A 23,308-nucleotide genomic window follows, 5' to 3' on the forward strand; every position below is an offset into this window, starting at 1 on the left:
TCAGGCAACAGTAATTTATTTATTGACTAAAACAAACAAAAGGTATCCTCAGACATAATGGCTACCACTTGAGCAATACAAATCAATGCTACTGAAGAACAGGGAACATCTTTTGTTTCACCCCTCCCATCCCAGAAGTAACAATAGAAACACCAGGACCCCTGGAGAAAAGAGAAGGAGAAAAATCATAAAAGGTACTTAGAATGAGCTGCAGAGTTGAAACATGGACACTAAAAAAAAATTAGCTAATCCACCACATCACCACAATTACCTCAAAATCAGCTTTCATTGTTCCACTTCCACCAGGTACCAAATATATAGCACTGTTTAACAGCGATTTCAATGTATTAACAACTGTCCTCAGCTGAAGAACAGTAATTACTATTTATATTAAATTTGAGGCTACAGATAGAAAGAAAGGTTTCCATAGACTACAGTGCACATTAATGAAAAGAGAGTGGGGAGAAACAAAGCTACTTTTAAATTACTGTACACCTCTATCAAGCAATTTGTTCTATACTGATAGCTCACTGAAGACACAAAATCCTGTCAGAGTATGGCAGCTCTACTCACCATGTGACAGTGTATCTGATGAATGTATCTATGAAGAATCTATCTGTAAGTCCCCTAAACTGTAGGCCACTGAAAATCCCAGTTTGCTGCTCCTGTGTGAGTGGTTTTTAACCAAACATCAGCAAAAAAAAAGCAAACACACTGCATGCAAAACAACTGTTACTAAATCATTTAGTCTTCCTTGTAACAGTCAAAGATGTGAGTACGGCATTCTTCAAATTAAGAGAAAACATTAGGAGTCTTTAGTTTTGCGGGCAAGGAGACCTTTTATTTTAATCCATTAAAAGAACCCAAAATAGTCAGCAGGTGGCCACATCTATCCATGTTTCATTAAAATCACATAAAACCTAAGTACAAAAGCACCACTGATTATTGCTCTAGAAAAACTGCATGAAAAATTCCAATACACACAGTAAAAACATCACCATATGCACAAGACATAATTTCTTTAAGCAAGTGTATGGAATGCTGATCCAATTTTACACATACCTTGCAATATTAAGTTGATATTTATATTACTTGGCAACAATGGGAATTTCTAAAAGCACTGTTATGAGAAGGGAAATGTTCATATACAGTTTAATATGTCAACTATCATAGTCCTAAAAAAATTAGCATTTACAAAATACTTGATAAAAATATCTTTTAAAAGTTGTCCAAGAGGTACATAAAATCAACCCAAAATTTTCATGGTATTTCATTCATTCTTGTCACCTACAGATTCAGTTTTCTGAGCCTGTGGAGAAGAAAGAAAGAAACTAAATTACTATAGTGAAATGCTATTAGGTACCTAAACACCCAAGCTATCCTTACTCCTTGGATTTCTTGCAACAGCTCCAAACCTGTGTCCATAGGACATCTACACAGCCAGAACAGTTACAGTCACACACTTTTCTCAATTCATGGGTCCCAGCTTTTCAAAAGCAATACAAGCCTTACCTGTCAGCTTCCATCGTTCACACTGAAAAGCACCACACTACCACCTGTTCCTATTCACTGCACACATGCTGAATGCTCTACCGCACCCTTAACTTTCACTGTTTCAATCTGCCCTTTTACTGACAGTGTGCTGGGTGGGGCACCTCTGGATGTTGAAACACTAACAGTTGAGCGAGATGAGAATCTGCAATAACATTATGGGCAATAAAAAGAAACATTATGAACATGCTAACAAGGTCTGAAAGGCTGAATAATTAAAAACACTGATTCAATCAGCAGGAGGTATGTGTGGAAAGTACCTCTTCAGCTTTATTTTCACCATTTTCAGATGGTGTAGTACCTTCCTTTGCAGCTTCTTGCTTTTCATCCTTCTTCCCTTTAGCACCTTTGCTGGCCTTTGTTCCAGGTTCCTTCTGACAGAAGATTAAAAACATGGCCATAGACATTGTATGAGTAGCCAGAACCCTGCATCTTTATCAAAACAACTTTCACATGAACTAAACAGCAAGTCCTGGCAAGCTTCATGCGCTGGACTGAAACAGAAAACCATCTAAAGGCTACCTGGAAACTGTAAACCCACATAAGTTACATAGATGCTCAACATTTCTAGAAAATGGTGGTGTCTGCTTCTTTAGTTTTTCCGCTAATTTTTCCAGGGATACAAAACCCTGCCAGACTACTTTGGTAGAGCTGTCCTATGAGGTATATACAGGATATCTGTGTGAACAAACACAATTACAGTATATTGAAAGCTTATTCAGCCAAACACAAACACCACGCTGTTTGCATAACTACAGCACTACACTTTCAATTAATATAAAATATTAAATTAGATTTTAAAAATTAAGCTTTTTTGTTAGCTGTCCTTTTGTTACTTTGATAACATCTGTGATGGTCATTCCATGTCAACGAAAGAACCAGCCAACATACTAGGGAGGCAAACTGATAAAAGTCCATCTGCAGCAACACAAAGCAAAGAATTTATCAAAAGGAACTATTCTAACAGCCACAATTTCATTTTGAGATTTGCTCTTAATTTCTATGTTGAAGTCCAGTATTTTCTTATAAATCCTTTCTCTATGTACTTATTTATGTTTGTGACCTACAGGTTAGCACAGACATAGATTAAGTATTTAAAGTGGAATAGGATAAAATTTAAATGGTATTGCATGTACTATTTTACTTCAGAATTTAAAGTAGTTCTGATAAACACTGGATATCTCTCATGCAAGCATTTGCTCCAAATTCTCCATGCAAATGGCAACAGTAGCTGTGAACAGGGATATAAATGTCTGCCTTTCTTCATTTACTACCTTTCCCCACTGATGCCCATACAGGAGTGGGACAGTGAGGAGAGAGCACCAGTAATCCCAGTTCCAGGGCAGCCTGAATTACTCCTTCCACCCCTCAGCTTCAATGTCACATAACAGCTTAATTTGGAAGCTTACAGTTGGGACGAGCACAGTTATAACTCTTCACCTACTAAAGAACAAACTAAGGAGTTGACTTAGCAAATTCATAAAATGCAAGCTTTTAGCAATAAAAATGATCTTAAATCTGCACTATCTTTCATTATTTAATAGCAAGTTCAGAGTACACACTTGCTGTTTTCTGTTGAGACTAAGATAAATATACTACTGAAAATGTGATCCAGTTAAGGTTTGGAAAAAAAAGATTACTGTATTAAAAAGTTACTTACAGTAATATCATAAAGGATTTAAGTCACCCAAAATAAGCTTCAAATGTCTCTCACACAACTTAGACTGGGTCCATGACACCGAGCTCATCCCACAGGTATGTGAAGCTACAGAAGCTATCACGTTCCCTTCTTTATTAATACTTTTTTTAAGAAGGGAGCAGGATGGACTCAGCAAGACTACTAGTAATTTTATATGATAAATCAAACAGTGTTTAACGTCAGAGTTTTACTTTCACATGTGGACTCTGTATCCTGGCACTTGTCCAAATGAGATGACAATAAAAGGACTTGAAAAATGGAAGTGTGAGGAGTGCTAGACTCAGTGTCCAGCGTGGGGGATTTTTCTCCCCAGTAAAGCAATTGCTCTTATTCAACATTCCCCTTAGGCACAAATAAATCTACAGTTTCTGAAGTACATGATTTATATGCAAAAATCCTGAAAAGGTATTTCAAACACTAATAAGATTTTAATTTGACTGTAACTGGCCCAGAAAACCCAAACCATTCAATTTAAATATATTTAATTTCACCTTTAATTATAATTGTGCATTCTCAGCAGCAGCCAGGCTTCAAGAACAGATAAGAGTTTCTCAGTACAAAATGAAGTACTGCACCTCTAGACAAGGAAACAGAATGATACAGAGTAATCTCAAGTGCTTTTTGTAGAAATTGCTAGGTCTCAGTAAGAGTTTACTAAACCAAGCCTGTACTTTTCAGGAAAGGTGTAGTAAAGGTAAAAATTCTTCTTAAACTAGCAATTCACTACAAACTAACATGGTCTGCATATCAAACAGGCAAGACATTTTCTTTGGGCCAGTAATGAGGCCAGGAAGGGGTAGAACAAAAAGAAAAGAATGATCTAATTTGCGTTTTTTTTTCCAGGGAGGGGAGGCAGGGAGCTGCAGAGAGGGCAGGGAAGCCCATGCCTCAAAAAAATGCTGTGAATTGAACTGTGTGCAACATAAAGAAGGAGTATGCTTGCTTACTATTGGCTAAAACGATGGTAACTAAAAAGAAGGAGTATTTACCTTTGCTGTTTTCCTTGGTTTGGGTTCAGGTTTTGGTGGAGCAGGTTTCTATAAAACATTTTTAGTTGCACAACATGTTAGACACACCACCAGAAGCCAGCCTCCTCCACACCCTGCTTCCCCCCCACCCTACACCTTCCCTTACTTCCTGCTCAATAGTAAGCATCTAGAAAAAGTTGGAAAAACCCTACTGCACAAATGCACCTCATCTCTGTACACACCTGTTTGCATTAGCTCACTCATCTAGAAATGAAAGTAATTTGGGGGTCACTCTACAAGTAAAACACGGAGATTAGTAATAACTATTAAAAACAACCCCATCAGCTATATTCTAACAGAGAAGAGGAACTAAAACCAAGTACTAGCAGTGGCATCAAATGAAGTCCTTGAAACACAGCTCCTTCTCCTTTCCAGAGAAGTATAGCTGCATTTCCACAACTGACATCAGCCTGCAAAATGAAATAAAGCCAATACTGCACCTAACAGACAGTTTTGCACTGAAGTGGTGAAATATATGTTTTGTCAGAACAACCTGAAAACCTGAAACCAAGAAAACAAAGATAACTTCATTGCTAGAGTTCTTAAATACCCCTTGGCAAGAATAAAAATTGAATCAAGTGAAATGTAAAAAATTTGTTTGGTCTGAGAAACCATATGCGCTTAGAAAAGAATATACCAGGAGGTACTATACATACTTACAGCTGACAGTCTTGCTGATCGTCTTGTGGGCTACAGGGGAAAAAAAAAAAAAAAGAAGAAAAAAAAAGAACATTTTAACAGGCTTACAGGAAAAAGTATCCAAAGCAACATGGTATCAGTCATTCCATAGGACAGCATAAAATACGCATCTATCAAAATATGTGTCTATTGCGAAACACAATTCACGTCTTCCTGACCTTGGACACTCAAAATTCTAAAGGGACAGAGTGATGTGAAAGTTAGAAATAGAAGTTGTGCAGGAATTATACCATCAAAACTGATGCCTCCTTGGGACTACCTAAAAAGAGAAGTCAAACAAAATGAAGGGAATAAAAAGCCATTATATTTATTGAAGGCGTTCAGGTATATTTCGGGCAGACAAAAATTCCCCCAGGGGCTACACCCAAAGTGGATGACAGGTCAGGGGTTTTCATACCTTTATAGGCCTGGTTCATTTGCATATTGGGGGTTAATTTTCCAATTACAGCTTCAGGTAATGAAGTAATTTACTCCAAGTTTGCTCCTTCCCAACTCAGTTTTGTTTACATTTCTCTGGGCCTGAGACAGTGAGGCGTCCTTGATTTCCAGGCTTAGAGAGGAATTGTTTATTCTGACCAAAATGGGAAAGTAGTAGCTAACACCCTATAAGGAGTATAGGGCTACACACTAAAGAACTGCAGGATTACAAATATATGAAAAATATAAAAGCTAAAATTCTAAGGCATCAAAAGCTCCACACAGTTTAATACCTCACACACACACACCCTTTTTACAACTACTTCTGAGTCCCTTCCTGGTCTGTGAAAGGTTCACAAACCCAGTAAACTTGACTACCTGTGCAAAGGACTGAACCTTTTTCAGACACACTTAGCATGATGTTTTTACAATCTAGCAGATGTTACTTGTAATAGTGGGCACAAATCCCATCTGATTAACAGCTGAATAAAGTTAACATCCTTCTCTAGAGGACATCAGAGCGCTAAAATTTCAAAACATGAAACTAAGTCCTTCCACTTCCTCAGTTCTCCACACACTTGCTCAGAGAGTCCAGGTGCACAAAGACAGCTGCAGGATGAGAGAGAGAAATTATTTCTTCTATTTAAACACAAATCTCAAAAAGAATGACTTGAGCCAGGGGTACTGCTTCTCTCTAGCTTTCTTTATCACTTCAACATACTTTCCCTATTAGATTTTATTTCATCCTGCTTTTTGTCATAAATTTATTACTGAAGTCTCAAAAATACTTGTTAGCTTGTTGGTTTGTTCACAAATAATTTTTTTATTAATTAAAACAGATTCACCCAGTTACACAGCATGGTTAATAAACTGAGCTGAACTCTGGTCTACTCATAAAACTAGAATTGCACCTGTGCCCAAATTAAAGGGACAACTAAACTGCAACAAATATCCAACATAACTCAGCTTAAAAAGAGAATAAAAATACTTTCAATTACACATTAAGCATTTAGGCTGAGCTGAAAAAACATGGCTCGGCACATCCTGCAACAGGAAAAAGCCCTTGTTAATATCTGAAGAATGCTGTAATTTGTGTTCATTGGAGCCATTCAAGAATTCTTAGTGGAAAGCAGCAGTGAATAGTTCAAATCTGCATCCAGCAAAATAGAAGTCAAAAAAAATACCTAAAGATATTTTCAGCTATGAAATATTTATGCATCATTAACAGCAAAAAGGTAAACCTCTCTTTTCTTGGCAATTTAGCATATCAGCCACTAAAGAAGCAGCCTACCTTTATTTTGCAACAGGATAAACAAAACATCTCAGTTGGTCAGGTAATCAAAGAACCTCCAACTCAAGCTATCATCTTTTACAAATCTGCTTCCTTAACCAATTATTTCTATCCCTTTAACATTTAGGAACTGTCCAGGAAATTTAGGAAATGTTCTGCTAGCATCTACTTTTTAAAGGATAGTAAGCTGATTTAGATAAGTTGTAATTCTCTCCCCTACCTCCTGACTTCCTTATGACTTGTTTGACATAAGAAAGTCAGCATAAACCATAAGGTCTTCAAAAATGCTTGACAGCTAAATAATTTTGATTCTCATTTGGAGTTTGTATGTATTTTTGTGTTATCCGATTATAAGGAGGGAACTAGAGCCAAGTCAGAAAAGCTCATATTTTCATGTGCTTTGGGGACCTCTGTCCCCTCCAAACAGCTGTACTAACTCAGAAATTAGCAGCTCACCCAAGAGTCTGTTTGACACTGGCCCACTAGCAAACATCTATGGAAAGAGTCTATGAAAAGGAGCAGACAGAACAACTCTTTGCACTCTCCCACTGAGCCAGCTTCTGGCAATCTGAAGTTGCCAACTTTCCAACCTGGATATCATACACACATCATGTGTTTAAATAGTCCCCGGGGGTTATTTTCTAGATAAATCTGTTTAATAACATAGTAGTCATTTACACTTTCAGTTTCCATAACATCCCATGCCAATGAGTTCCATAATGGGATTATTCACCGTGTGCAAAACAAAAAGCAAAATGTTCCCCCTCTGCTGTCTGTCCTTTTAACTTCTTGCCCTCTTACTTCCATTAGATTCCTCCTGTTTACAGCTTCCATGAAGAGTAATTCCCTAACTACCTTTCTTTGTGTTACTAATTATTTTATCACAACTCCATTAGATAAGAGATGAAGAATCCTAGAAAAACTGTGTTGTTTGGTTTTTTAGTTTGGGTTGTTTACCCTTTTTTTAAAACTGCTGTACATCCTCTATTTGTCCCACTGTACTTGGAATGTTTTTAATTCTATCATGGCCTCTTATAAGGGAGAGTATTTAGTACTCCCTTATCTGAGAGCATAAAAATTAATCTTGTGGTAGGTACACTGATGCTTACTCTGTCCTCTGGCATTTTTTCCTATGTTCTAGTTACTTTCTGTTTAGAAATACTGACATTTTCTAGTAACTATTCACTGCAATTTTCAATCTCTCCCCTGATTAACAGCTTTGTGACCACCACTGGGTCTTCCCCTCCCTGTGTAATAATTTGCATTTCTCCATATTGAATTTCTTTTAATATTTTATCGCTTGGTTATTTGTCAATGACATAACAGCCTCCTCAGCCTCTCTCACTTCTGACTACTCTGACAATTTTTTGTAGACTACAGCAAACTTTGTAAATTCTTTCATGCCTTTTCCCCTAGAAATCATTAACAAATATATTCAGCAGCAAAAGCCCAAAAGAAAAAAAATCCAATACTCCACTGATAATCTCCTCCTTTATGAAAATTAACTTTCACTCCTCCATTCTCTTGTCATAAGTTTATGTGTTAGAAATTCTTAGAAAGATCTTCAACGCTAGCTATTTTCTTTAAGACCCTGCTTGGGGAACCTTACGAAGAAGTGCTCTTTACATGCAAGTAAACTATAGACATGCCATTTGTTTACTTGCTTTTTTCCTAATCAAATATGCTCCAAGATTTACAAAGAGAGCAACTAAATATTCCCCCATTCTTCTCAAGGTCCTGGTTTAAGTTTGTCTGCCACAAAAGAAGGCAACCTAAGAGAACAAATTCTCATAATTCTTTACCTGTTTTTTAAACTCACATTAAGGGCTTTGACAAAATAGTGAACATTATAGTAGACACCAAGATATCACCAGCTGTCTTCTCTAACAGAATGTACTGTGTCCTTTAAACAAATCCAGTCAAAGAAAACACACAAATGTGTCAGCTGCTCCAGTTTAGAGTCTAGTATCTTAATTCAAGACACCCTCCCATCAGTCACTTAAGCTAAGAATAGTTTTGAAGTAGACTGGCTGAGGTGTGTGCATTAACCCTCTTCTGCCAACCCACTAGAGACAGAGCAACAGTTCCAGGCAGTAATATACTACTCTACTACCACAAGATCCACCAGAGTTTGTCTATGAAAACCCTAAAACTTTCTCAAATTTATTTGGTATTCTAATAAGTTGTACAAATCCTGAGTACACCAAGATGAAATCAAGCCAGACAGGGTACAAATGTGGTTTACTGTCTTTATTCCCACTGATAACAGCTCACCTTGTGATATACATGACTGCAGATCTCCAATTAAATAATTAAGTGCCAAAACAAATTAAATATATATATACTTGCCTCTTGTTTAGTTACTTTTGCTGCATCCTTGCCTTCAGCACCCTCTGGAGACTGAAACAAAATATTAAATCAGTGTTTTTATTACAGACTTAAAAGCACGCAGACAACAGTAAAACAAAGATTATGGTGAAGACTGACTGCTCTTTCATTTGCAACAACTTAAAGCAGCCTGACAAATCTGCATTTGTATGTACAAGCAGCACTGCACTCAAACCAGTTTCTTTACCAAAACCAACCGAGGACTGAGCACCAGGTACATACATATCATATCACTCATCACCCCTCAGACCACTAACTAAAGCATCCACAGGCTCCAGTGGAAGCTCCATCTCATCAGCTGTTGGAAGGACAACAGTAGAAACTGGAAATCTGAGGTTTGTTCTATGACAGCTTTTGAAATCCCCAAGAAATTTAACACTTTTTTTTCCAAAACATGAATTTAGCCTGTTATAAGATGCAGTGAGATGAACCAAAAAAACCACAGCATTACTGAAATGAATTATTTCTTTACCTCCTTACTCCTTTTTCCTCTCAGCCTCACTCAGCTGAAAGTTTTAAAAGTATCCTTACATCATATCTCACCTCCTCCATCAAAAGAGCATAAATCAGTAAAATACTGAGATATTGACAGGAAAGTTTGGGGCAAACATGCATCTTCTCAAGAACAAAGTATCAAATTGAATGTTGTAAAACTAATCTTGCATAGGTACTACAGAAAGGTTGGTTAAATTAAAGAAGGCAGGGCAGGTAAAAATCAAGCTTCTCTTTTGTTTACAACTCAAGATGCGTAACTTCACATTTTGCAAACATTTGTGTTTCTAGGTAGGAGCAAGCAACTCCTGGATAAAGAGCGAGCAGCAGCAGTTAGAAGAGAGCTACAAGAACGGCATATTTCAAAAAGGCATTTTACAGGAAGCAGAGAAGGCAATCTGGTGGTTGTTTTATTTTCAATCAGTAAGGAAGCAGGCTAGTTATCTTTTCCCTTTTCTTTTCATTTCAATCTTAATTCAAACTTCCTCACAGATTTTGACACAAGATGTCTCGGAGTTAGAAAGCTGTGGTTTGGAGCAGAGAAAATGACTGGCTCATTTGCAGCAGTTGACCAGTGCCTTCTCCTGGCACTGGGCTCTAACATACTTAGAGAAAGACATCCCCCCACCAGGGAATAAAACGTGGCTTTGTTACTGTGCACTCTCCCGACAGAAAGGAGGCATGCCACAAGAGCAGCTGCTTTAAAAAAAAGCCGAGGACTGATCATGTAAGTAGCTTGAAAACAGCAGGAAGTTAAGCAGCATCGCACAGCGTAGAGCAACTCAGAATAGCAACAGGCAGGCATCCAAAATGGAGCCTGACTGTTCCCTATGCAACTGCAGCCTCACCAGTCACCTGCAGGATTGTTCCAGGTTTGCATTTCTCAAAGTCTTTCAGTTTGGTTACCAAGGAGTTACTACAGCTTGATGTTGTGATGCTGGGAGCATCAGAAGTCAGAAAGAAAACAAAAACAAGCTATTCCACTATTCTGGTCAGTAACAAAGTCCTGTGTTCTACAACTTTGCTCTTCGACTCTCAATACAGGATATGGTCTGGGTAGAGCTTTTTTGTTGTCCATTAGTTCATAAGATGTTTCTCCCATATGAATTTTCTCAATTCTAACAAACTCGCTGCACCCTTTTCCCAAGAGGGAACTCAGATAGCATCCTTCCTGTCCTTGGCAGAACCTACTAATATAGAAATTCTCTGAGATTTTATAATATTTTCCTAGCAGTGGTCAAGAGACTTTAGATTTACAGGGGTAGGGATGGCAGAAAGATGGCATGATCCATTTCCTTTGGAAGCCAAGCTAAAAAACTCTTCATAAGCTAAATGAAGTTGACTGACACTCCACAATCAGGCTTTTTTACCCTGCTTCACTTTTAGGAATCACAGAGGTTTGAGAGAGGGCTAAATCATCCCAAGATGGCACTGCCACATGCCAATAGCCTTGCAGGAATTGCACAAGAGCTAACTCTCCACCTGCAACACTGCACAGTTAACACATAGTAATTAACCCCATTCTCTTTAATACTTACGAAAGAGGGTTCTCCCACATTTCTGATTGACAGGGCAGTCTGATTTTAGATGCCGATACTACTGCTAGACAACAGATTTTAAAAACTGCTCATGAGGCTAACCACAGGAGGAAAAAATCACATTAAAATACTCTTAATGCAACCACAACCTCTGTATACTAACTACTGTGATATATTACATAACGTATTTCAATTAAGTTAGATAATTAATGAGCCCAGCATTGGGCTCTCCCAGCCCTCCCAAGTTAGAAAATCCAACAGCAATTCTGAAGGCCACGTAACTTTTCTCCATGGAGAATAACAGTAATTTCAGAGGTGCGAATAAGCAGCAAGGGGTTCTGACATGCTCTCATTTCCATTTCCGACCCGCTCCCTCCTCTCTGCAATCACTGCAAGTCCAGGCCTTTGGCGGCTGGGCTCAGCCTCCCAGCCCTGGCTCCCCACTATGCTGGCAGAGCTGTGTGGCAGGCCATGTCAGGAGTAAGGTAATTGATCCAGCTGAAAAATGGCCTTCTGCCTAAACAAATGCATAAATACTATAATATATAGACAAATTATAAATATATAGTCTTCCCTGCTCCAGCAGAATCATTTTACTGCACAGCTGCACAAACAATTGAGCCAGTACAACAGACAAGAATGCAGTGGCACGGGGCAGCTGCAGGCAGCCTGGGACTCCATCTACTCTACGTATTGCAGCTGATATACATACCAAAAAAATATACATGTCAGATGTGGCTACAACATATTTGTTAAAAAAGGAACAGAAACTTATTTTCCCCTCTATGAGTTCTGATGAGTCCCAGCTGATGTGGTTCTTCATACCAGTGTTTGCAATACTTTCTCCTCTCCCCAGGGAAAAGAGAGATTTATACAAAATGGATTTGAGCCAAGCATAGTTCCCAAAGAACTTGGCATGCCACAAGCAGAGACTGTCTGCACTCCTATCTGGAGTCACAGGACTTTTATGTAGATACCACCAAAACCTTAAAGCTTTTTCCCTTAACTCTTCCGCAGGAACCCTTCCCCCATTTTTTGTCCTAGTGACAAACTACTGAAGAACCTCTGGTTTCAAGGCAACAAAATGTACCAAGTAACCCCTCCCCTTGGCACATTTTTCCTCATGACCTAATGCGATGGCTCACCATACTTCACATGACACCCCAGCCACATTAAAATGCACCCTGGATACTGTGCTGTATATCACAAACCAGTCAGGAGCAGGAATACCCACACTGCAAGTTTTGTGCTGCAAAATCCAAGAACAATACAAGCACTGAACCAATTGACAAGGGCAGCACTCCAGCCTCAGTAATTCTTCAGCTGTACTCCATCATATGTCTGTATTATATTTATAAAGTAGTCCCTATAGGCCTGCTGTGTGTGATACTGTATGGATGCCTACAAGAGACAAAATATAAAAGGAAATTAAGGACACAGACAACAGTGATTTCTTTTTCCCTCATGGAGGTACACACAAGGAAAGAAGATGACTGGCTATCTCTAAATATGCTTTTGACATTTGAACTACAAGCAAGTTTTAGGTTCAGATGACCACACATTGTGTCACGTCTCAATTAGCACCAAATATTGGCAATAAGATTGCAACTTAAGCTGTAGCTAAGCTTTGCAAGATCTGTCACAGCTGTATAACTTTCAAACCATACGACTGTCTATCAGCAATTGGCTTTTTTTTTCCCACTTGCCTCTACCCCAGCTATTTTTAAGAGCAATCTAGAAAATTATTTTGAGTGGATTGGAAAAAACAAAATAGTATTAATAGATGGTAGAGAATGCTAAAAAAACCCTGAAGGAGTATTAGCATTATTTGTATACACAACTCTTTCACCAGCTGTGAAGTAGACATAATAAGAACCAGTGTTTCCACACACCAAACCAATACTGCAGTATCTGCAATGCCAACATCATTACAGAACTTTTATGTTGAAAAGAGAAAACGAGACAACTGTTTTAAGTAAACATTTAATAAAAAATACAGGTCAATTTCCTGTTTTTACTGTTCTTAAGGAAAGGCTACTCGGTACAAAAGAAACATAAAGCTTCATTTTTTTTACACCAAAACCCTGAAATATAAGCAGTATATAATGAGAATACAGTAACCCAAAGCAGTGAAGCTACTGATGTCTTTTGAGTGATCCAAAGATATGCATTTGAAATTGCAATGTCCAGCTTCTGGATGACTATTTTGTTTGCACTATTATGAATGGATTTATTATAAAGAAGTACATTAAAAAGCCTGAAAAATGAGAAAAAAAATAGGTGAGAAGTAACAGTCAGTAGAAGGTCGGTATAAAATTAAATAGATGGTTCATTCTCTGAAAGATTTTATTACAAGCCGAAACTCAACACCTTGGCTCTGATGGGAGAGAAATTAGTCCTTTCATACCCCCATGAAAACAAAACAAACAAAAAAAGTAGATGCAAATTTCATTCTAACTACCACATTAAGAAGCTAGAAATCAGAAAGACAGAGAGCCCTAACTGTCCTAGCACATGAGCATTCTGAATAGCATTTCCTCCCTTCTTTGCAAGCTGTTTGGTTCAGCCACATCTTGATACGCTGCCTGCAAGGGGATTTGCCCATAGATTTCCTGGCTCACTCTTGCAGCTGCAATTTCCATGATGTAATGCTTTTGGTCGTTCCTCCTACAATTTTTTTCACCAACCAAAATAAGGTGAAAGCTTGGGGAAAAAAAAACTAAAAAAACCATGTTGCAAGAGGAGCAGATGTATCAAGTCTGAAGTCTTTTTCAGGGTTTATTGCACTGTTTCCCCGAAATTTTTCTACTCCTCATTTGTTTTTAACTATGCATTAGACTAAATTTAGTGCCATGAATGGTTTCCCCATACATGCTACATCTTCTAATTATTTATCCTCAGAGCAGCTCTGAATTTTGAGCTAGTTCATAAGTGTAATTAAAATGCTATTTATTTCTTGGTTTAGATTAATGAAAACTATATGTTGACTAATTTAACACCAACCAACTCCTGCAATACCCTTCTAACTATTGTTTCCTCATTTAGCTCTTCCAGCATCTTATCATTAACCTTTGTTTACAACTAGTTCTTTGATCTGTTTTCAGAGGATAGAACAGTGCTCACTGCCAAGCCAACATGAATTAGCTTTGCAAGTAAAATTAATTCCCCCTAAAAAATGCTTTAAGAAATCAGGTAGTCTTCATATGACACAGCTTCATTTCTTTTTCCTACCTGAGTCTGACCCTGGATGACAAAAAAACTACGCATGCTGCTACTCAAAAAAAAAAAAAAAAAAAATTCTGCCAGAACCACAAGAGAAGTGCAGCGTAAAACTGTTTTAGTGGCAGGCTGGATTTTTAAAATACTTATCCAAAATTATATCTGTCTTGCTCTCTTCCAAGAAATGAGGTTGGGTTTTCTTGTACAGCCATGTAAATAAGTCTTTCACAAAAAAAACCTCAAAACAAACAAAACCAACTACACAAAACTCCATGTTGCTTAAGTATTTTTTATTTAAGTACATCATATTTTAATATTTTTGTTAATAATTATTACAATAGTATAAAATGTCATTTTTAGAATTCAAATCCCTCCATCTTAAATCTATTAAGAGCAGAATACCTAATTTTCTAATTCTTTGGGGGAGAATGTCAAGATCATAAAGCTCTGAAAAGATGAATGCTACTTAAAGGTTTAAATTTAAAGACAAGCATTAATATCCCTTGTATTAATATGCTAATTACATGTTAATTGGGAAAAATCAGGGGAAACACTTCTTGATCAAGGTTTCCACTCCTGCTTAAAGATTTAAGCCAAGCAGAGTGACTTGTTGACATGCAATGCATTTTCAAAAAATATACAAGAAAATAGGAATACAAAAAGCCTGGCAATAAATAAAATCAGTACGTGCAGAAAATGCATTTTATTAAATTCCTTAATTCTTAAGACAGGTGACTCCTGTAAGCTTTATGCGCTTCCAGACAAGACAGCAAATCAAATTAGAACTGGGGTATTTCCAGATAACCAAAACCAGACAGAATAAGTGCTTTTCCAGAAGAGGAAATTCCTTCATTGTAGATTGAGGTTCTGCTATTCCCACTGAAAAGAGGGTCAAAGGCTGACAAATATAATTGAAAATGCATTACTTTTTTGCAAAATTCATTTTGAAAACACACTGCATATTTGATAGGACATTTAAAAAAAATCTCACAACTGGTTTGGCTTTCATTTTTCCTTCCAAGCTTTTCTTCCCTGAAGTCAGTTTTTGAACATGACATCTACCTATGGCAAAGTGAAAAAGTAAGAGCAGTTTTTAGAGGCTCAGACTTTAAAAAAATATATGGCATTGTAATTTAAAATTAGACATACAGTTCACTTTTCAGACAGTGAAGTAATCAGCTGCATTTTGAAAAATACAGATCAGCCATGGGAGCAGAAAGCACTGAGCATTTGAAATTGTTCAGCTACCCCTGAACACCAGATGTGAAAATTCAGCTAAGTAGTGAGTAGATTCTTGTCTCTATATTTGCTTAACCATTTTACTGCCACTATAAAATAAAAAGGCAGATTAAAAAAAAAAAAAAGATGGATTAAATCCAGTCCCTAATATTACTTCTCTAACTTTCAAGGCTGATGACAGTTCTGCAAGTGAGATGAAGCTGCTGAACTCATCCAAGTCTACATATAGAGGCAATTTTTAAAACCCTCAAGATTATGTTCCAAAATCTGTATTTAAATAGAACTGATCAGATTTGCAAAGTAAAACTAGCACACAGTACATCTGAAAAAAAAAACCCACCTAAAAATAGAAATTACATTTAGATAATTACTTTCAATAACAACTGACTCCCTAAAATAGCCACCTCTGACAAACAAAAATACTATGAAGGACTGAAAGGTGTTTAATTCCTCTTCTACCTGAGGATATTACAGTGACAAAACCCACAATAATCTAGAAAAAGGACCTTTTTTGTTGTTGTCTCAGCTAAATGGTACTACAGAACATCAAACCTCTGAGATGATGATAGCAGGTACCAAAACCACAACTGGTGCAAAGCCTTAGAAACACCCATCTCTCACATCCCAGTCATAATTACAGCTGTGGTTAAAAGCAGTATTGCTCTACTACAACAGCCAGAATGAAGAGCTTCACAGGCAACCAAAACACAGCTTCAAAAGAAGAATAAATTAAAATGTCTCCAAGTGAACACAGGTGGGATAAGGAAGAAATAATGCAGCAAAGATAAAGGAGGATTTCCTCCCACAAACAGACCACTGACACAACTCTGCTTGAGAGGAGCAAAACACTGCAGAGCTAAAAATGTCCTTATATCTTCATTTTCAATAATGGAAGCTACTATTAACTCAGGTAGCATTAGGTCAATGGAGAAAGCTATGTGAGATGAGCAAACATACCAACAGACCCAACAAAGCTGGCAGTGATGGGAACATATACAATTCTTTTCTGCAGACAGATTCCAACGTTCTTAGGGAACACAGCATTTTTCATTTGCAGCTTTCACCGTTACCAAGAACACCCACTCTTTACTATTGGAAGACAGGAGCCTGTATCTCCAAAAACTGGTAACCTCCAAAGACACCAATGGGGTAAAAACTCACAAAATAAAATCCAAGCCTGATGCCTCCTCCCTCTGGTGCTGCAAGCGTACAATTTGAGCACCGAGTTGCTCTGATTATTCTAATGAATTAAAAAATACTCCTCTAGAAACTCTGAGTTAGGGACAATCAAATCAAAGATGAATGCCTGGCTGCTGCTAAGAAGCATTCTGCCCTTCCCCACCTAATCATTCCTGCCAATTCCAGCTTAACTCTTTGTGTCATGGTATGGGAAACCAGACCAGCAGTCAGGTCTGCCTAAAAACTACCTCAAACAAATGTGATATCCCACAGGTTAAATCACAATAAGGACAGGAATGGGCATCTGGAATTTCTGCTTCTGGCCTGTATATGCCAGCTTGAAGTATCTGTTGAACTGCTGTTGAAACTGTGAAGTCTCACACTGCCAATTTTGCAAAAAAAAGTCCAAATCATCAAATCATGCTCAAACCTGTTCAGCAGACAAGCCTTAAGAGTCATGGCCTGAAAGGCAATTCCAGCATATTAAAGCACCTTTGGCTACTGGACCAAGGGATAAATCACAGTGCTAGTTTAGTGCAGGTAAAGAATGGGAAGTGGATGGTGACCATGATGATCATACCAAGTGCTAACTTCCAAGAAAAATCTCTTGATTTAGTTTACTTACACTCCAGGCAAAAGACAATGCTACAACCCTGTCAATCAAAATTCAACTTCATACAGCTTCTCTAAAGGAATGATACACCTTTGAACGCACCATTCCTACACACAGCTACTGTTTGCGTCCAAAACAGCAGAGAAAGTGAAGTTTTCCAAGCAGCACAGAAGAAAAGCAACCTTAAACTAAATAATGCTTAGGTATATTCTACTTACATATACAACTACATTCCATTAACACACAAGGCCTCTTTATTTTTTAAACTTAACAATACTGATACTCCAGCACACAAAAGAACATTGCCCACATCTGAGTGTTGAACTACCATATATAGAAAGGTTACATGCACCTAGTCAATTTTGAAGTTGATGACTTATAAAGAGTTGATGACTTATAAAGATTGTACTACTATGCTCTAATGTGCCCAAGAAGCATGAAAAATAATTTTAATTGACAATTCAGTGAAAACCTTGGAATTTTTAGGTTGCCCATTAAGTACAACTGTATTGTAGGGTAGTCTAAGAAGAAAATTTATATACATTGCCATCAACTGCTAATAAATGAGTCAGATCTTTACAGACTGGTATAAAATTATCAGAAATATTTTAGATCATTAAATCCTTGGTCAATGACCTTCTAATCGCCATAACTGAATAACAACAATAATAATAGCTAAGATTACATAATTAGCTCTAAGTTAAAGAGTCTCTAATATAAAATATAAAAAATATTTGCTGCATGTATTTAATAGCCCTGTAAACTTCATTTACTGCAATGTGCCATAGCAGCATTGCTCAAGCATGTTTTCTTCTTCAGTGCCACTAAACACTGCTACATTGCTTTGTATCCAAGCATTTCACGAGCAGATAAAAGTTTTTGATCTTTTCTGCTTAATGTTTTTACAAAAGATGTAGATCCTTTGAGTCAGTCTGGTCAACTGACTTTGTTGGCCTTCTTGAAGTAGGCCAACTAGGCAGTTTTCAATTGCTTTTAAATACCTCAATGTTTAAAATTCTGCAAAAGTTACAAATCCAGTGCAATTTCTAAAATTATTAGTGGCAAAACATCCGTCTCCTTTCGACTACAAGGCCCCTGCAATCTTTAAGATGCTCTGGAATATGCGCTCTGTTTATCTTGCTTGAATTTAAAGTGCATCTCTGCATAGCAATCATTTCACCTGTCCCTGCAAGGCATGCTGAAAGTGGAAGTCCACCTGAGGACTCTACTGACACATTAGACAGAAATTTGTCAAAGTCAGGGGCATGTCAGTGGCAGATGCAAAGAAGGGCATCTTCTGCTGCTGCTTAGCCTGTTTTCCAGTAGTTACTGAATGGTCTAGGAGTGACCCACCAAAAAATGTGGAAAGAGAAACTATCTTTTTCAGAGCTCTGACTTTTGCTTTTAATTCTCATGGACTGAGAGAAAGAAGAAAGCAGTCAGCATGAAGGCAGAGTGAGTCCAAGTAAAAATCTGGAGAAAGAAGTGGACAGAATAGGACTGGGGAGAGGGCAGCAGCCAACACATCTAGATCTGGTACTGACTCCCTTTTCCTTTCTATTCTATAATCACCTACAGACTGTGAAATGAAATACAGAAACTTACCCATTTCTATGTCTCACTGCTAACAGAGACTCCCTTGTGTTCTAGGATAAACTAAAGAGTGGCTTGGCTACAGAGAAAGAGCTTCCACCCCAATGCTGAAACAATTTATTGGGAAGATGCAGGTCCCCACAACATCACTGGAGCTTCTTTCCTGTCAAATAGCTTCAAAATGAAGAGAACCTTTGAAAAAAACCCAGTATGTTACATATAGTATACATTGATGTAGAGTGAATTACAGCTGAAGCATCAAGACATGGAAAGGGATGTGAAATGGAGCTGCTCACAATTTGAGTATACTTCATACTGCTGCACCATGAACATAAACTCAGCTGCTATTATGCTTTGCACAAACCTAGTCTTAATTCCACAGACCAAAGAGCAACAGCAAGATCATTCAGAGATAAAGCAAACAAGAGCTGTCACCAGCAGGACCTCAGCTTCATTACTCAATTGTCTGATCACATACAAGTTGCTCCAACAAAATTTTAGAGAACGGGTTACTATTGCAAGTTCCTCAATTTCTATGTACACAGCACAAAGCAAGAAGACAAATTTGGCAAAGTAACAACAAATGTGCCACTCAAAAGTACAGGAGGTGCTTATTAGTGGGAATAAAATACCAGGACAGACATCTTAACTTGAGAATTCAAGATAAAGGGACCATTCCAACAACTAAGCAATTTATTTCTGTGCCTCATTTCCCCTATTGGTGGATAAATATGGTTGATATTCTCTTTGAATATTCATGACACTTCAGAAATAAAAACTTAAACACATAGAAGAATTTCACAAAGAGAACTTAGTTTAGGTCCAGACAAAAAAGCATAAGGAGAATTTAGCAGCTCTAGGTTAGTACCTGTAAAAACATGCATTTAACCCCAAAGGTTAGAAAATACATTCATTAGATACCTGGTTGGCAAAATACTCAGTAAGGGTTTCACAAAAAAAATCGCATGATCATGTAACTAAATGCACTTATGATAAGACAACAATGTGGTCCCTTCTGACTTCTGCTAAAGAAGCAGCATTACAAGCAAAATACTCAGCAGGTTTGCTTTTCAGCAGTAAATATAACCAAGTACCTTTGACTTTAAAGAAAGTGAATTTGCATAGTGGAACAGGAACCTGTCCCAGATGGTCCCTAGTATATCTTCACAGCATCAACTGTACTGCGGAAAGGACGCTCCTGACTACAAGGAACCAGCAAATAACCAACTGAAATGGCTAATTAGACCACAGTATTTTTTTATATTCTCTGAAACAATACCAATATTCAAAGATGGCAAATGATTTAAAAAAAAGAGATGACTTAAGTTGCACTTAGTCCTCATTTCTGATTCAACTCCAAGTGTTTTCAAAACAACAAGTGAGATGCAAGTAGTATTTCATAGATTCAGATATTCAGATTAAAGAACAAGTTGGGTCATTTTGGAGTGCAATCCCAACTAAATGACAGGCTCCCCCATCCAATATTGAACAAGTCACCACCTGACCTATTAATGTTCCTTAGACATGATGCACATTCACAAGATAAGTGCCATTCATCTTGATGTCTTCTTATGCACTTGTGTGTGACCATATCACAATTCTCCTTGTCATCAAGTACAGAATGGCTCTTCATTCTTTTATGGATAACACTGAGATATTTTTATTGGGGCAGTTTCAAGGTCAAAGAGTTTGTCAATATGACCCAAGAGCTAATTCCACAAAGACAACTGAAAAACAAAACACCCCAACCCATTTCAATGCATTCTTTCTAGCAATACCACAACAAGCATTCTGGTTTATCCCACACCGGCATGCCATTCTTCTTAAGAAAGACCATGTTCATACCACAGCACATTATTACAACAGATGAAGGGTACAGAAATCTGACATGAGCAGTCCAGAGTTCAACCCCTTTTTGCCTTAGCACAGTATTTAACACCATCTCAACACAGAGCATGCTCTTCCTTTTCTCTGTGACCCTCAAGCGATGAGTAAGGATACCCTGATATCCTGTGCCACAGCCCTCTAAACAAAGGGAGACACCTTACACTTTTTTGTTCATAATATTCACAATGAACATAGGGCCAGCGACTTAGCAAGTGACTTGAGTTTACACAGAGATGAGAAACATTAGAGATTAAAAGAAAAGCAAACAAAAAAGGACCAGCCAGCTTAGATAACTACAGATACACAAAAATAGATACAGGTAGATTTAAACCCTTTCTGCAATATTATATATTTACCTACCCTTGTAAAAGTGAAAATTTCTCATTTTGACTTTTGATGTTTATTTCCTTACAAAATTTTCCCTGTTAGAAGCCTTTTTACAAGTTAGAAATTTTAAGAGAAGAACTGACTATTAGTTGTATGTGATGGTTTTGTCTCCATGTCAAAATTGGCTGGTGTAATTATTCAGTTACTGCTGCATCACCAACTTCTCACTCTGTGGATGTTATTTTGGGATAAAACTGACTATTGTAAAAGACAATTACACTTTTCTTAAAAAGCAAAGCCATTAGTCACTCACTTATCCTGGAACCAGTGGTTCCCAAAACCTACACTTTGAATATAATCTTTAAATGTAAACCTTTACTGATACAATGCTAACCAAAATAAAATTTACTATCCTGTTAAAACTCATCTCATATACAATCTTTTTATTACTTATTTTAAATAATCTTCTAGAAATGAGACATTTCCTTATGGACTTACTACTGAAAGGCAGTTTCCCTTAATAAGCATTTCACAACAGACCATAAAAACCTACAGGAGTATCTTTAACTCTACCGCACTTAGGACAGCCTGAAACATCTGTAGTGTAAGAATGCAGAAGAGCAAAGTAAACAGGGTAAGAAGTTCACAAGGTTTGAAAAGTTGGGGGGGTCCCATGGATACAAGACAATTTTCTAGTTTCTCCTGGTGACAAGCAAGAGCACTAAAAGCACAGAAGCACGTGAGGTGCAATGAAAGAACAGCAAGTGGAAAAAAGAGCATCATTCACTGACTTCAAGCCCAGTTATTCCAATCAACCCCACAGTTGTATCCATTTTCAGAACCAGAATGAGGCCCTCAACTACGAATTAAATAATTCACTAGCATACTTGAAAATTTGACATTTTGATACCTCCCATAAGGAATAAGCAAAGGACAAGCAAACACCAAGTTACCTGGAAGGCATCATCTACCTGTAACTTTATTAAAACAGATTTCAGCCCCAGCCCAGAAACGTGTATCAGGAGGCCACAGGTGACATTTGGGAAAAACACAAATCGCCTTGCCTCGGTTGACCTAGTTAAAATTAAAGGACTGCAGCAATAATTTTTTTGTCATTGCATGTATTAGTGTCAAGCCTCTCCTCGTTACACTCTGTTAGCGCCTAGGAAGGCAGGCGGCAAGTTCGCGACGAGGATCTCCAGCAGCTGGGCCTCCCTCGGCCGCCCACCCCCAGGGCCCTGCAGGGGCGGAGGGGGCCGCCTGCCACCCTCCAGCTCAGCCCGCCTTCTGCCAGCGCCGGAGCGCTCCCGGCGGCCGCGCAGCCCCGGCTCCGCTTCCAGCGAGCACGGCAGGCACGGAAAAACCCCCACACCACCGAGCCCGGCCGCTCAAGGGCCGCCCAAGTTGCTCTCTCTGGGGGAAGGCGGTCTCACGGCCGGCTCCCTCCCGAGGAGCAGGCTGCTCGCCCCGAGGTGCCCGGAGAGCAGGAATCGGACGGCGGCGGCGGGGGCCCCTCAGCCCCGCACGGCTCCCCCGGCGATCCCTCGGGAGGCGCCGCCCCCCGCCCCCGGGGGCCCTGCCCGGATGGGCGCCGGAGTTGGTACATACGGGTCTGCCGCGGGAGGCGAGGAGAAGGGTGTAGTTTGTTTTAAACATGGCTTGCCTCTCCCCTCCTCCCTTCTACTCGGAGCCATCGCTCCGGCGCAGCGGGAAGCGGCGGGATCCGGCCGCCCCGGCTGGGGGCTGCCTCCTCCCCGCCGCGGCGCCGGAGTTTGCGAGCAGGAAACTCCTCCCGCGGGGGCCAGGGGCGAAGCCGCAGCTGCTGCAGCGCTTCTCCCCGGCGGCGGAGGGGGAGGAGGAAGGTGGGGGCCGGAGTTGTGATAGCGACTTCACCCCCCGGGGAGCGGGGCGACACCGCCCCGCGCGGCACCGGGAAAGTAAACAGGCGGCGGGGAGCGGCGGGGCGGGGTGCGAGGGGGCTTGCAACAGGCAGCAAAATGCCCGGGCTCGGAAGCCATCCGCGAACCCCAGCACGGAGCGACGGCGGGAGAGCGGCAGAAGAGCAGCGGACGCCCCCGGGCCCTGACGCACGTTTCACCTGCCAGCCGCCGCTCCGTGCTGGGGACCCCACCCGACCCCACCCGGGGA

The 23,308-nt window shown here is 39.1% G+C and overlaps 1 protein-coding gene across 8 annotated transcripts in view; it reads right to left on the reverse strand.

Annotated features, from left to right (window-relative positions):
- The window catches only part of HMGN3 (high mobility group nucleosomal binding domain 3), a 23,550-nt gene continuing 242 nt past the window's right edge, over window positions 1–23,308 (reverse strand). The window contains exons 1-6 of one of the 8 annotated variants that reach the window (XM_038132780.1): window positions 22,769–23,281; window positions 9,035–9,085; window positions 4,939–4,968; window positions 4,240–4,287; window positions 1,853–1,922; window positions 1–1,309 (exon numbers count right to left, since the gene is read on the reverse strand). In XM_038132780.1, coding sequence (XP_037988708.1) covers window positions 1,296–1,309; window positions 1,853–1,922; window positions 4,240–4,287; window positions 4,939–4,968; window positions 9,035–9,085; window positions 22,769–22,816 — 261 coding nt within the window. In that variant the 5' untranslated portion in view covers window positions 22,817–23,281 and the 3' untranslated portion in view covers window positions 1–1,295. The other 7 variants (XM_038132776.1, XM_038132774.1, XM_038132779.1 and 4 more) reach the window with 7 other exon arrangements.

The sequence above is a fragment of the Motacilla alba genome, chromosome 3 (assembly GCF_015832195.1).
Source record: "Motacilla alba alba isolate MOTALB_02 chromosome 3, Motacilla_alba_V1.0_pri, whole genome shotgun sequence".
Lineage (NCBI taxonomy): Eukaryota > Metazoa > Chordata > Aves > Passeriformes > Motacillidae > Motacilla > Motacilla alba.